Source organism: Labrus bergylta, chromosome 5, assembly GCF_963930695.1.
Source record: "Labrus bergylta chromosome 5, fLabBer1.1, whole genome shotgun sequence".
NCBI lineage: Eukaryota > Metazoa > Chordata > Actinopteri > Labriformes > Labridae > Labrus > Labrus bergylta.
This window is the reverse complement of record NC_089199.1, coordinates 787551-803466: the sequence shown is the minus strand read 5'-3', so window position 1 is coordinate 803466 and position 15916 is coordinate 787551. Positions and strand designations below refer to the sequence as shown.

Below are 15916 nucleotides of genomic sequence, written 5' to 3'. Positions count from 1 at the left end.
GGCTTCACCTCGGGGATGATGGCTGTGTTGATCTCAGAGCTCACAGCGATCACTGACACTGGCTGTAATAAGATCAGACTCTCTCTTTGCTGCAGGATTTACTTCCTCGTCTTATGCAAGTCCCTTCTCCAAAAAGCGCAGCTCCTTCAGCTCACCTTCTGTCCAATTTCAGGAAAGGATTCACGCCTCTGATAGGCAGCATGTTTCAGTGCCAGGTTCTATGTTTATGGAGCAGGAACCAAAAATCTGAGTGGCTCTACAGAATATGGCCATTTGTCAGAGATTCCATTATGGCTATTAAACACCATTATGGTTACATAAATGTGAGATGGGGGGGTGGGGGGGTACATTTCGGTGAGGAGAGAGCTGAAGAGCGAGCATGGAGGAGTATAGTGTGGAGGTGGATGCAGAGTGAATCACTGAAAGGTGACAGAGCAGCACAGGTGAAGCATACTGCAGCTGTGGAACAGGAGGTGCTTACATGAGAGAGAGGGTGAAGTGGAAGCGCTGCCGGAGGCCCTTGAAGGTCAGGAAAGAATGCGGAGGGAAGTTGCGCGTGGTCATCTCGCAGTAAGGTTTCTCGTAGCCGCCCTGTGGACACTCGCATTTAAATCCTCCGACCAGCAGGTTGACACAGGAGCCGCCGTTCCTGCAGACTCCTGGAGCGCAGCGGCCAGAGCGGGAGGACAGCTCGCAGCGCTCCCCTAGAGACACAGAGAAGAGGACAGTAATGAAGATGAATATTGTTTGTGACAAGCAGCATAAGCTCAGACATCCCTGTGCATCTTCCACCTCAGGGGCACAGCACATGCTCTGTCACTGCAGCTGTGGGACAATATGGAGGTGTGAGAATGAAAAATAAATGATGAGGGTGTTGAAAGTGCATTAAAGACTCATAATTATAAACCCCCTTAGACCAATTCTGCAGTTTTTATTATTTGTCTGTCCTCTGTATTAAAACCCAGCATGACTCCACATCCTCCCTCTGGAGAGTTCATTCATCATCATAACCTGATATCTCCGAGCAGTCACTTAGCAGTGAAACAAGGTCATACTCTGAAGCAGTCAAATGAAATGTCGGCAGTTTCTGCTTTCTGTCGTGTGTCAGAGACGACTGTAAGATGTCCTCACTCCTCCTAAAAGACATCCGATGAGTTCATTTTAAAAAATGACACAGATTAAACACAAGACAAAAGGTTGAGTCCTTCATGTCAATCAGATCAGAAACATTTTTGATGCTTAACTTTAAAAAGGAAAAACTAAAATATCATTTAGTGAAACTTACAGAAAATAACAGACAGTTAAATCACTGATAAAAAGAAATGGGTTTTTTTGCACAGATGGATCCCACTAAGCTGAACTGTAGGGATTGGAAGAGGTCAGTTGTCCACATCCTTGTCGTCCTCCCTGGTCAGGTTCACATGTGCCGTTTCTCTGGATGCTCAGGACGGGACGCTCCAGCAGTTGCTCAGGCGAGACTACAAGCTCCCATGCGTGAGCAGGAATCTGTGTCAAAGCTCCTCATTCAGCGGAGTGGAAGACTTCCTTTTCGTACTACAGCTCTACTGTAACACTGACACACACACACACATATTTAATGTCTTTACCCACTGACCCACAGGCCTTTTCTCTGCGCTGACTATTCATCGCTCCATTCACGAACCACTGAGAGCTTTCTGTTTATTGTCTTATCCCCGCTGCTCAGAACATATGTTCAGTCAAAGTCAATCTAAGCGACGCTGGTTAGACGGTTAAGTTGGTGATAATGAAAATTTACATTTTTGAATTCACAGAGAGAGAAAACAAACTCAGCTGCAGTGCAGGAAAAATAAAGACAACATTTTAAAGACTTGTACTGAATATTAAGAAATTATGCTTTCAAGTTCATATTGTTAGCTTGCTGTTATACTGTAATGATGGAGAGAATGGGTTGCCAGGTTGTGGGCCCACATTCAGCTGTTTAGCTTGAGTTTTAAATAAAAAAAAAAGAACTCCTTCCATGAGGTTGCAAACATAAAGGTAGAAACTTTTGCTAAAAAATCATTTAGCATTGCAGAATTGAATTCAGGTTATTAAGCCAGAAAACTTTTCTCATTTAAGGCTTAAAGGCTTTATATGTGATTTTTTGATCCAGCAGCCCTTGAGCACCAGCATGAAACCAAAACAACTTGCGCTGCATTGTTGTGTTAGCATGCTAATGCTAGCTATCTTTATTATGCTTATATCTTCACACTGCATGTAAATTTACCTGAAATGAGCGTGATCTAGAAACACAGTTAAGCAGTGAGTACAGTATGTTATTCTTCTTTTCTCTAGTCCCTCAATTAAACAACTTTTATACGTGAGGGGAGGAGTCAGCCGGCCGTCCATGCGATGTAAACAAACTGAAGATAGGACTCTGAAAACTCTGAAAACATCACAGACAGTGGGACTCAGGTGTTACACCCATTGTAGACAGTCATGACTCACAGAGTTATTTTCAGAGGATATACTTGATTTCTACATTTGTAATTTGTAATTTGTAATTTATTTCAAGGATAGCCCTTTGAGATGCATCATCTCATTTTCAAGGGGTTCCTTACAAAACATAAATTAATCATCATAATACAAAATCAAAATAAAAGGTAAATTTTAAGACATTTAAATGTGAAAAATCACATATAAAGCCTTTAAATGAAATAATGTTTTTAGACTTGTTTTTTTAAAAGCTTATTTAATGCATGCTTTCAAAAGATGCGTTGATCTGTAGGACACGTATCTTTGAACCATAAGGGAATCCTTGACAACTTTATCACCGTGTCTTGATCTAAAGTGGTATAAAAACCTGTGATGCGACACTCTGCCACTCTAATAAAGTGAGATAGCCACCCTATCAGGCCAAAACAATTTGCTGTCATGTTCTTACTGAAGCTTCCTGGTGACAAACAGCCACTGCTGGCCAGCCGACTGGAAGTCAAAGCCTTTCTGTCTCGTTATTAATTCAGCAGCTTGCTGTTGGCAATAAAACACTTGTGTTTCTTTAAGCACTCACACGGGTCAAACAGTACATCAGCACAGAGCTAAACTTCCCTCTCATGACACCGAGATGTTCTTCACTGTTGAATTGACATAAATAACAGCACATGTTGGCACAAATGTACACACTTCTGCCTCGGTTTAGTTGTGATGAAATGCTTTTGAGTGTTCACGTCCTCCCTGTGGGGCGTCTCCAGCATATACGCTTCTGAACAGCAGCTCCATGCTGCCAGGTGAGCAGCACAGCATGGCGGGGATGGGCTCACAGTCACTATTTGACAGAATATCATGATCAATAATTCAAACACGTCTCCTCTGCTCTATTTACAGTCCTGTGTAAGTTCATCCTGGTGCCCACACCCTGTGTTTGCTGCCAGCATGAACCATTAAAGCAGCAAATTGCACAGATACCTCAGAGTTCTTGGTTTTTATTTAGACAGGATGAAACTCATTTCCTGTCTCAGTTCGTGGGAAAATAATTTTAAATCTCAACCTGGCAGACAGTATTTAAAAATGGATCTATAGGTTAGTCGTACTGCTTATAATTACATTCAAAGAAAACACAAGGTGTGACTTTGCCACGACCAAATTGTAAAACTGGATTAAAGGCTACTGCCAGTTTCAAAACAAGTCATATTGTATAGATTATAAATGAAGAGAACGCCTCTGCCTTTACATAAGAAATGTTTTAAGTTCATAGAAAATGTTCCCAATAAGCCTGATAAACTTAACGTGACACATATACACTAAAATCCATGCCAACTTTTATTCTTCTAACCACTTACCAACCAAAACCACTGTTTAATTTAAGAGTGCACTACTCTGAAGAAACTGTGTGCATGCTGTTTCCTCAACAGGTGTGTCTGTGCTGCTAGGTAACAGGTGAGCTGCATCGAGAGGGAGAATCCCATCAGGAAAACCCAAAGACAACAAGCTGAGAGAAGCTAAGATTCAGATGAACAGAGACTCATCCCCTCAGGAATATGTAGAAGAGTAAAAGATGCAGTAATCAATAAATGTATGGATACAGGACCTTGAGCTGTATCTGTGATTAAATCTTCTTATCACATTATAGATTGTCTACATCCAGCCGTACACTGTGAACACATGACCTTGAGCTGTATCTGTATTCTTCTCATCACATTACGGGCCATACAGAGCCCCAAGACACACACACACACACACACACACACACACACACACACACACACACACACACACACACACACACACACACACACACACACACACACACACACACACACACACACACACACACACACACACATCTGATTGTTAGAAATTGAAAACAAATCCATCAAGAACATTACTGAACATTTCTGTAAATCACTTTTTAATGCCCATCAATGCTGACACAAGGTTGATGTCACATAAGGATCTTAACATCACCCTGCCCAAACAGCCTTTGTTTACATTTCTATAAGGCGGGCACAAGAATGTCACAGTGAGTGTTGTGTTCCACAGCGGAAAGAAGGTATAGGACAATCATTTTCTTCAGAGAAGAGTGCTCATGTAATTAGACAAGAAGCAAAACGATTAGAAGTATCACTTTGTCCACAGGGTTCCCTAAAATATATGCACAATGAAAGTTCCTCCTCCACTTGTTGTAAGATTTATATTTGGGCTCCTATTCCTTTAAGAGAAACCAGGGAGAGAGAGTGGGGAATGGCATGTGGACTTGAACCCAGGCCGCCCACTTCCAGGATACAAAAGTTGGGTTGGATAATCTGAGCACAACAACAAAGTGAAAATACTCTCATTTTAAAAGTGTCCTTCGTTCTGTTCGAGGATTTCATTGATGGCACCCAGCTAAAGCTAATTGTAGTGGCTTTGAGTGCTTGGCTGGTATGAAAAAAAAAAAAATCAGAGTGTGAACGCTCATCCGTTTTTTGTTTCAAGTGCTGTCTACACATTTGATCATCAAAAATGTGTTTGATTATGAAATGAAAAACGAGATGTATAAAATGAGACTGTGATCACGGACAGACAGAGGTCAGCAGTTAGCAGACAAACGATCATCACAAACACATGCAGGGTGATTTTCATTTACTCCTTCTCAGAGCGTGTTTGATCCTTGCTGTGTGTTTTAAGAGAAACATGTGTGAGAAGTGACAACCTGTTTGTTCAGCATGTTCACAGTGACTCAGACAAACAGGAGCGTTCACTCCATCCATTTTTTCAAGAACGGCAAAGACGATGGCTGCTAGATTTTTTTTTTCATTTGATTTCGTGCTGCCATCTGCCAACGCCTACAGTCCAGAAGTTACACACACTGCCACACAAATACCAATGCATACACATCCACGCACCAGTAACACGAACCACAGATTCTCCATCCAACTTATTTACACACATCAGAGCAGACATTCAGCACTTCACTCTCTGCCAAAATCCCATAGAGCGAGCAATTTAGCACTCACACACACTCAAACACACTCACATACAGACGCCATGCCAGCGTGCAGCAACTCTCGCTGAAGTCAAACAAAAATATATAGAATAAACCCTAACGTCCTTGTTTGATCAGACAGCATGATTCAAATATCTTACATAAATCTCTCTCTCTCTCTCTCTCTCTCTCTCTCTCTCTCTCTCTCTCTCTCTCTCTCTCTCTCTCTCTCTCTCTCTCTCTCTCTCTCTCTCGACTCCTGCACACTGGATCTATCAGCCCCACCTGGCTCTAACACCTCACTCTGATGGGGATAAATGCAGTCGACTGTTCTTTCTGCTGCCTGCAAATGAAAATACGCCCACTTCACCCACTCACTCATTCTGCCGCTTCACTTTAAAAGCACCTGCAGGTTCGGCCCTGACACCCACTGCTGTGCAGAGGAATATGTAAGTGCCACTCAACCTGGACTCGGGTTGACGGAGCCCACACGTTTAAATAGCGACACTATTTCAGGCTTTATAAACAGCGGCAAATAGATGGAAAAAGCCTTTTAATGTTTGACAGGTAAGAATGGAAATGATTCCATCACTGAGAGTGCAAAGCAAACAATGTGGGTATTTGCATTTTTTTAACAGCAGACCTTTCTTTTGGCATCAAATGGGAGCTGCACATAATAACTACACTTCAGTACCAAAATGATTAAAGCATCATATCAAACAATAACACAAGATGGCATATGTCAACACTATTTTAGGCTGTACAAAGCATGAATAACTTGTGACTTTACTTTAACTGAATCATCTTCAACATTTTATTACACATCTATAGTCCTATAAGTGTGTCTCTTTATGTTTGATATAAAAAAAAACATTTTGTCATCTCAACTGACAAACTTTCTTTTACTTCTGACCTTATGTGATGATCTGTTGTAAGTAACTAGAAGTTAAACTAAAGTACCTTCAAATATCTATGAAGTGGACTTTGAGCTCATGTTTGAAAGCTTCCCTGACCCTATGATTATCATGTGTGTATAAACTGATTGAAAAGTTCAAATTATGCAGAATCCCCAATTTTACAACAATATGCTTCACTTTCACTTGAAGGCATTAATTACGTGTTGCTGCTTTTACATGACAAGATAACTCAACGAACTACTCACACTTTGAAGCAGGTTAATTATATGAATTATGACGATGAATATTCTATTAATTCTATTATTAAAGGCAAACAATTTAAATCGTTACATTTTCTAGAAACTTAATCTGTGATATAATTATGAGTAAACAGTCCAATCATTTCTTTTTAAACATGGATTAAAAGTATATCATTTACAGTTGTTTGATACAATTTACTACAATAAAGCAAAGATAAGTGCAGTATTTCAGTAAATACATTTATTTACTTTCCAAAACAGCAAATAATAAATCAACCAGCATGGTGCTTCAAAGATGAGATGAATCTTTAACTCACATTAAAAAGTCAGGGTTTGACCCATTTAACCCACCAAAAATAAAGAGATGGGGAAACTACCTAAATATTCATAGTGTATAAATTAGCATATTATATTCCCTTCCTCTTTAGACTCTTTTTCAACTTTCCCTTTGCCCCTTAACCATAAAGAGAGTGAGCATACCGTCTTTAACCCTTTGAGGATGTGAATAATTTTTGGAGCAAAGACTGAAAAATAAGTTCTGCAATTCTGCTGCACACAGTCATAAATTATTCCTTCATTCTCCTTTCAAACTCTGTCCTCTTCATAACATACCGCTGGCTTTCTGATATTTTTTTTTGTTATCTTAGAAATATTTTGACTACCGGGCATGTTACAGCCAGGGGACACTCTCCATCTGTAGCCGTCCATAATTTATGATTTCTTTCCCTTATTTAACTCAGCATTACTACTCTGTTAAGAAACACTGCCTCTTTTTTTCTTCATCGCAAAACATTTAACACAAAGAAATGATTTCTCCGAAAATCTCCAGCCTTTAAATAGAAGTGAGTGAGGAGACATATGATGCTTGTTATATCATCTTTCTTCATGTTTGCTGGCTGTTCCTCCTACAGAACAGGATGGAGTTATTTGTGTAGGTGTGAATAACTATGTAGGTATGCAGGTTATAAACGGTAGCAGGACTCACAAAGAGAAATGGTTCCTGATCAAAAAAATGCAGCCAAATTGAGCGTGGACAGTGTGACAGTGTGTCACAGTGAGCTGTGACAGTGTGGACAGTTATTTTTTGGATCAAAATCGATCATTTTAATTTTCTAGCAGGATGCTAAAACCAACGCTATAGACTTAAAAACAGAACACTCAAGTTTTTCCTTCAAAATGAACCAAAGAACAAACAGACTAATATGATGCTGCATGCAGTGTAAAGTGACACTATACTTTTAACATTCAAAGAAAACTTCTATCAGAAATGCTTAACGCCTGTTTACAGGTCCATATTTTGGCTGCTCTCCTTGTCTTTTGCTGACTGCAACAGGGATAACTAAATCAATAACTCATCACTCAGCCTTTGTCTGCAGACACGGCCATCAGTACACCGGACAGTCTACCTCCATAAAGAGCCAGGTTCAATAAAGAGCTGAAGAGGGGAGTGAATGGGACAGATGTGGACATTAAAGCCCCCATGAGACCACTGTGAAAGAAAATAAATTAACATTTACAGCTTGGCATAAATTTTGCCCTTTGACCCTGTAGTGGCACTACATTTGAAGACAGGAAACTATTCAGTGTGAAATCCTGTGGGACAGCCTGCTCAACCCCCTGCCTAACAGTGATTTTGAAGTCATAGCTTGCAAACAGTAGGCTAACGTGGCTCCATGTACAAAATCAGTGTGCAGGGAGCTTTAATATTTATTGACACTGTGAAATCTAAAGAGTTTGGAGAATCTTTGGGACCTTATTAAAACCAAAATCATAACAGAATAACTGTAAGGAATGGATTTAATGGCGTGCTACTTGCTCTACTACTAGCATATCCAGCTAACTAGCTTAACCTATGGCAGCTACATTAGCAGCTCCGTCCTGGTCTTTCTTGAATATACACTCCAATAATTTTATATTCAAAACTAAAAGCTTGTTAAAGTTTATTCTGAAACTAAAATTTGAACAAAAAGCTGTATGTTATCTTTTTTTTTCCCCAATATGATTATCGCTAGTAATGCAAGAACTGGCTTATTAAAGATCCTTCTACGTTGTTTGGTTTTAAAATGAGCTGGATATAACAATTAGGCCAACTTTAGAATATATGTTTATATTTTATATGTTATAGTGCATGAGAGTTTACATGTCAGGTGGCAAATTCGATGTTTTCTCGAAAAAGTTAGAAGTCTGTCTTTTGTACAGTTCTTCATGAAATCAAGATTTCTTTTTTAATGAATACAGCCAATTTTGAGTTGTAAATCTGTCATTGTTGTGTTAGTAAACTGCCTCATGTAAAATTCAACAGTAATTGAGGTAGGTGAAGGGAGGCAAAGCCATGATTTGAGACTTGAAAATAAACAACACTGTAAAAAGTCAATGAAATTGAGCTTCTCACCTGTGTAGTCCTCAAAGCACTCGCAGGTGAAGCCTCCCTCTCTGCTGCGACACACACCGTGGGCTCCGCAGGGTTTCGAGTAGCAGAGGTCGATCTCCGTCTCGCAGTAGTCTCCCGTGAAGCCAGCCGGACACCGACAACGCAGCCCGGCGATTGGGTGGATAGGTCTGAAAAGGATGGTATCTGATGCAACAAACGGTGCCAGGCTGTCGAACTTCAGCACGGACACACACTTCATGTAGTTCTCACACGGCTCTCGGAGGCAGATGTTGTCGTCGAAGGGAAGAACTTCCTGGGAGGAGATCTTAGCAAGGAGGCTTCGGTTCAGATACAGCCGCTCCTGGAGTTCTTCTGATCCAAAGAACTCCCCCCCTCCACTTTCCACACCTTTTCCAGGCTGGTCCCCACTGTGGTCCAGAACTCCGACCCGCTGCTGAGCCTCCCCCAACACAGGCACAGCCACAGACAGGCTCACGTTGAGGATGCGAGCGCTGACGTCAGTGTCGTCTTGGATGTTAAAGATGACAACATCCTCAGGAGCGGCGGAGAGGACGCGGGCCACTCCGTCCAGAAACTGGGCGAGCAGCAGGGAGAGGAAGTGCTCCTGGGAGGTGTTGGCCAGCCTCAGTGTGATACTGTTGGACAGCATCTCATCGGTGATGATGGTGACCTGGAGGAGGCACTGAGCCGACACCGAGTGCACACCATCTAAAAAAGTAAAGGAGACACAAATGTAAGACTTATGGATGTTTTCATTTATAATTTGGAATTGTTCAGAAGTGGCCTGTGTCCCGAAATGAATCATCATCAATCACCGTGATCACCAATCACCAATCATCCCCAATGGCCAACCATTGGGGATGATTGGGTTGAAAACGTTTGCTGGAGGAGCTCGAGGAGGTTGTTTCAACACAGGTTTATCATCTGTTTATCTTGGAAACAGTTAAAAGCGCAGTAGTCGTCAGATTTCAACCACAGGACTTCTAATATGTTAGCTTGAAGAATCATGGATAAGAGTCAATCCTCTAAGGGCGCAGTCACACTGGCCATCCGTACCGTGCTGTACCCAAGCACGATTGCCCCCCCCACAGCACCATTCCCCTGCTGGCCCTGTGGCCCGCGGTCACACTACACAGGACTATCCGTGCCTAAGCACGATTACCTCTTGTACACAACTTCTTAATACAACACACACTTTATGTTATTATGAAGCGTGGTCAGTTTACAAACAGGCAGATGAGAGAGAGAGAGAGAGAGAAAGAGACGCGCAGTCGAGTCCGCGTCTACACATCAGACAAAAACACAGAACATGACAGCTACTTTACTGATTTAACAGCTTATTTTAAGCCATTTTAATCAGACACAGCAATAAATAAATTTAAAAATAAAATAGACGCGCGGCCGAGTCCACAGGCGAGTCCGCAATAAATAAATTAATTGTTCTCCGATGTGTGGGCGTCCGTGCGGACTCACACACGAACACCCGCACATTGGAGAACAACACAGGGCATGGAGTTGGAGGCTTTGTTGAAAGGTCTCATAACAGCTGGTAAGTGGACATGGAGTTGGGATTGTTACTGTTAAAGTAGAGGGCAGGCAATGCTTGAGTTTTCTTATTACACACATACAGAGATGTAAACCAAATAAACAAACATCTAGTTTAAATTCACAGGGAGCAACAGAAGTCTATGGAAAATGACTAAAAGATAAACCAGCCTTTCGTGACACAGAAAAAAACTTGTAAGTGGATTTACTGACAAAGGCAACTTGTATATATTTTAAAAACAGGAGTATACATCTTCTAAGCTAATTTGATCTTTTATTCTATTAACTACAGTAGTTGTAAAACACACAGTCAACATTGACTCCAGCATGGAGCAGCTGCTGCAGGATGTATGCAGGTAGAGGCATGGTGGCACATTGAGCAACAGCTGTATTTGTTTGAAGTAGACCCTCATGTGCAAACAGAAAAACAACACTGTACTGACATGTCTGCAAAAAACCATAGTACAAAAAATCATCACTTATATGAATCCCACTTTTTTCACACTGTTTAGTAATTCATTCTTGGCTCAAATGAGAGAGGGGAGGGTCTTTCTCATGTGCCAGAACAGATAACAGAAGAATGCCAAGACTCCGACGGAACAAGTGTATCTCTCTTCTTTCAATGCTCTCCAAGTTTCTAATCAGCCATTTCACGCCTGTATTCACGACTCTCTTTCTCTTTTCTTTGTCCGGAAGCAGAGAAGCTCCTTCATTAGACATGCTGTACGGAAAGCCTCAAGACTCAAATTCTACGCTTACAGCGTTTCTCAGCTCAGCAAATCTCTTGTCTTTTGTCTTGTTAGTTTGGTGTTTTATCGTCTATACATTCAGTTTTTTTGACCTTGACTGTACACATGTAGTGCTTTGTCTGCTATTAGCTCTTGACTGTACAATACATTTATTCCCATGTTAGTTAGGCCTTTATCCTCCACTTTGGATTTGTAATGTAAATGATGCTACTTGTGAATAATGCCAAAAAGGTATCTGTTTCGACATGGTGATCCTCTGTAGCTCCTTCACTCACTGAGCTCAGTTAGTTCCATGTTTTTCTACAGCAACCACATTAACAATAAAAAAGGAAACTGCCTATCAGCTGGAAGTCACAGACAGGGGAAGTCAGACTCCTGCTCACTGAGCAGTAAAATTATAATGACAACAGGCTGGATCCTAAAATATCCAATCACAAAGGACACAAAGGGATGGGTTTTTTTTATGTTGCTAACGAGCAAGAGATCTATGGATTTAAGCCTGTTAGTCTCAGGTTGTTCAAAATCAGGCAGACAGAGAAAGTTTGAAACTACAGAATTACAAAATATAAACAAAACTGAATTTCATGTCATGATTCTCCAGAGGTCGGAGGAGTCATAAGCTAGGGACCAAGCAGGCTGAAGTAGTAAAACATTTACATTTAAAGTTTGTAAAAAGCATCGCGTCTTTTTGGCTTTATTTGTATGTGGAAAATGACTTTGTCTGTAAAAAGTCACATAGTTTCAGATTAAGGTCTAGGACAGTGACCATTCCCCTTTAGTCTATCTCCCGGCCATCAGGTTCCTGCCTGAGACCTTAAGGCCAAACACACAACAGGCTTAATCTAATCAAATATGTCAAAAAAACAAGGCCTGGCCTCTCCCTCCAAAACAATCAATGGGATGCTTTGTTCTGGATGTCTGGATGTCGGCCAAAGAGCAGAACCTGCGAGCCGAACTCACTCAAAAACACTCTGCCAAAAGTTACCAGATCCCTGTTTTGGCACTAGGCAAGTTTAAATACCAAGTGCCAGGAGGGGGGAGGGGTCTTAGAGGAAGTGAGACAGAGAAGCATGTTTGACACAGTTTTAATCCCTCTGCTATCAGTCAAGTGCTTCCAGCACTGTAATAATACAGGGCCTTAGCAGAGGAAGTGGGGGAAAATCAAAGAAGAGAAACAAGCAGGCTCGCTCCTCTAATTCACACTTTACTGTAAACACACAAACACAGACACACACACACACAGACACAACACCTGTGTATACAGACAACATTTAAATATAAGAGGGGGAAACATAACAGGAAGCCTCGACAAAGGTGGATCAGTTCATAGTTCAGGCTCTATGCTCGACAAGAGAGAACAGATTCACTGATGATTGTTTTTAATCTCCTCATGATTATTGGGAGTATTTGATTAATGCTTTGAGGAGGTGGTTTCCAGCCTCTGGTCCAAGGCCTTCTGAGTGATCGTAGTTTTTGTTTTTAAAAGCTGGATAGCCACTGCTTGTAAGTTGAAATCGCAATTTAGAAAAATTGCTTACATTTGACTAACATATATGGTTTGACACAAGCACAAAGGTCTCCTGAGAAGCAACGTAAAATAAAGTTGTGAAAAATGCCCATCACAATTACCCAGAGGCCGAGTTGATAACTTAAAATAATATACTTTGTTCTGTCTGTGCAAAAGCTCAAATCTTAAATAGGTTTAAATTTACATAGATTTTGGACAAATGACAGGTGGTGGGCTTGAATCTCTACTTATAGAAAGTAAATTAATCATTTGGTCTGTAAATGTTGAGAAAGTAGAGAAAAAAAATCCTGATCATTTTCTTGGAGTCTCAATTGTCATTACCAGATTTGAAAAAAAAATATTTGCTGAAGCCTCGTCAGAGACATGAGACAACCACTGCAGCCACACACACACACACACACACACACACACACACACACACACACACACACACACACACACACACACACACACACACACACACACACACACACACACACACACACACACACACACACACACACACACACACACACACACACACACACACACACACACACACACACACAGTTTATTGAAATCAAGGGAACTCAGCAGGCTGCTTCAATCTATCAGTGAGAATCTGACAGTTTTATGAATTATGATTCCAGGTCTCACACAGAGTGACTTTCAGCCAATATTCATGTGAAACAGAATAAAGACTGTACATGAAAGCTGTGGTTTTATTAAACCATTAAGTATTTAAAAGTAACTATGGTAACTGTCAGCACTAGAGTCATTTCACATTTGATAGAAAGGAACAAACATAAATATGAAACATTTTCAAGCTCATATTAGAACTGATGAGACTAAGAAGCAGAAAAACACAGCTCTCAGAGAACGGAGGCACTTAAAGGTTAGGCCGTGTATATAGACAGACATCTCCTTAATTATGTCCTCTGCCAACTCACATTCTTGGTTTGGAGCTAGGGCAGAGATACAGACATGGACACAGCGCTGGGAACCTGAGCGCGAGGAGAATCTGCTCTGAAAGGAACCAGACCATCCCTCAAAGAGGTCATTCTCCATAGACGGATCCTACGCTGAAGAACGGGAGGGTAAGCGGTGCATTTAGGGCCAAAAAGAAGAGGGATGCTAAGTTGGTAGCAGGACAAGGTGCCAGCTCTGAAGTGTGACACTGTTTTCAGCGCAGAGTCCGACCCCCCTGGGCCTCTGGGTGCCAGGAATGCTCTCAGTTAGGAAGTGGCGCCAGCAAAAAAAGATTAAACACACACTGAGGCTGCAGGACTGCCAAGGCTGTGTACAGCATTGTGTGTGTTTGTGTGTGTGTGCCTGTGGGTGGGTGGGTGATGTTGATCCCTGCGTCTACACAAGCAGAGCGGAGAGTTTACATTGAAGCAGAGGAGGTTTGTCATCACAGAATCACAAGTGGAACAGATAAAGAGTCTTTATGATTTAGAAATGAAATAAGAATCAAAATCACAATCCCAGTCCAAATCATTAGTTCATTGTGAGGACATTTTCTGGGTGTTTTTGGAGTCTAAAAAGAAAGAGAAAATAAATAAAGATAGGGGTAAAAGTAAGCAGCCTTACTCTAACAATCTAAATCAATTAATTGACTCAATGTTGTCCTTTGACAACCTGATTGAGGGGAGTTTGATATCAATTATTTGATCACTTGGTCAGTTGATAAACATAGAATGAAAACAGCTGTTTTTATTGCTATGGGTCAACTGAATAAATTATTCAGGATGCAAAGAGAACCTTGTGATTGCTACTGCTCACATTGCTGTTAGAAGAATCAACAGAGCAAAGAAAAGCTACGAGAAATCTTTGATGAAAAAAAACGGCAGCAGGTTAACAAGCTGACTCATTAGGACTCTCAGAGACACATACAGGCCATGTTTAACTACAGGTTCAAGATCATAAATTATCATGGGAAGAGGTGGGAGAGAGGAGGTGCACAGCTTTTTATCTGTGAAATATTAATGAAGCCCAGTTTCATTATGAACTACAAATACTTCACAGACACGGTGTTGTGAGAACAAAGACAGCCTTTAGATCGGAGTGTTTACTGAGGGAAAAAAAAGCGTGCTATTCAAACCAAGATATAAATGGATTTCTGTTTTAAGCCTACCAAGGATCTCAGTGGCGAGGATAATAGACTGCTGAGAGAGAGACAGAGACCCAAAGAACAAATCGGTGAGACTGGCCTAATTAGAGCACAAAGTTGCCATCAAATCTCCCCGCTGAATCCCAGAAAATGTCAACAAAGTCATGGTGGATAAAGATCAGAAGGACTGTTTGACCAAATTACTCAGGACAGAGACATCAGCTGCCGAGAGGCCGAAAGTAACCCGGACCCTTTCCCTCAGAACCGCTCCTGATGGGCCTCTGAGTTCATCTGTTATTTATGCCTGTCTCTCTGTTTAGAGAGTGTATCTGGAGTTATTCTTCTCTGCATATAGAGGAGAAAATTAAAGACAAAGAAGACTGGAAACCACTCAAAGAGTCGGCACCTTTGGGACTGAAGTTTTTTTTTTTTAAAGCCTTGAGTACAGCATCAAATCTATCAGAACATTTATGCTGCATTGAATATCAAGAAAAGAGGACAAATATTGATGTTAGAGCTACAGTTTTTTTTTCATTTTACAGGTTTTGTTCTGTGTTTTTCCTTGGCATTGTTCTGTGTTTTTCTTTGGTCATTTTGACTTTATTTGATAAAATAAGTTGAAGAGAGAGAGGAGATGTGAGGTAGAGAGAGAGGGGACAAAGTGTCTTGGTTTATATCAAACCCAGAATACTGCAGTAAGTTGTGGACCTCTGAGTTTAGTGTGCTGCCCTGCCAGTGGGCTACAAGGTAGGGCTGGGCAATACGGACCAAAACTCATATCTTGATATTGATTAGCTGAATGGCGATACTCAATATATATCGATATGTATTTTATTAACAGTAGAAACACGTGGAAAAATAAACTACCTGTTTGTGAATTTAAAAAGTAATATTATAAAATCAATATGTTCCTTAAATACAATAAAAGAGAGAGAGAGGAGGAGCAGGGTTAAGAGGGACAGACAGACAGTCATCATCATTAAGATGAGAAAAAGGTGAACTGTCACCTCTATAACGTTATTTTAATGC

At 40.9% G+C, this 15916-nt stretch overlaps 1 protein-coding gene across 4 annotated transcripts in view; it reads right to left on the bottom strand.

The window, feature by feature from the left end:
* The window catches only part of celsr2 (cadherin, EGF LAG seven-pass G-type receptor 2), a 64528-nt gene that overhangs the window by 32225 nt on the left and 16387 nt on the right, over positions 1-15916 (bottom strand). For all 4 annotated transcript variants that reach the window (XM_065954502.1, XM_065954504.1, XM_020642126.2 and 1 more), the window contains exons 2-3: positions 8974-9681; positions 482-704 (exon numbers count right to left, since the gene is read on the bottom strand). In XM_065954502.1, coding sequence (XP_065810574.1) covers positions 482-704; positions 8974-9681 — 931 coding nt within the window. The remainder of the gene's footprint in view (positions 1-481; positions 705-8973; positions 9682-15916) is intronic.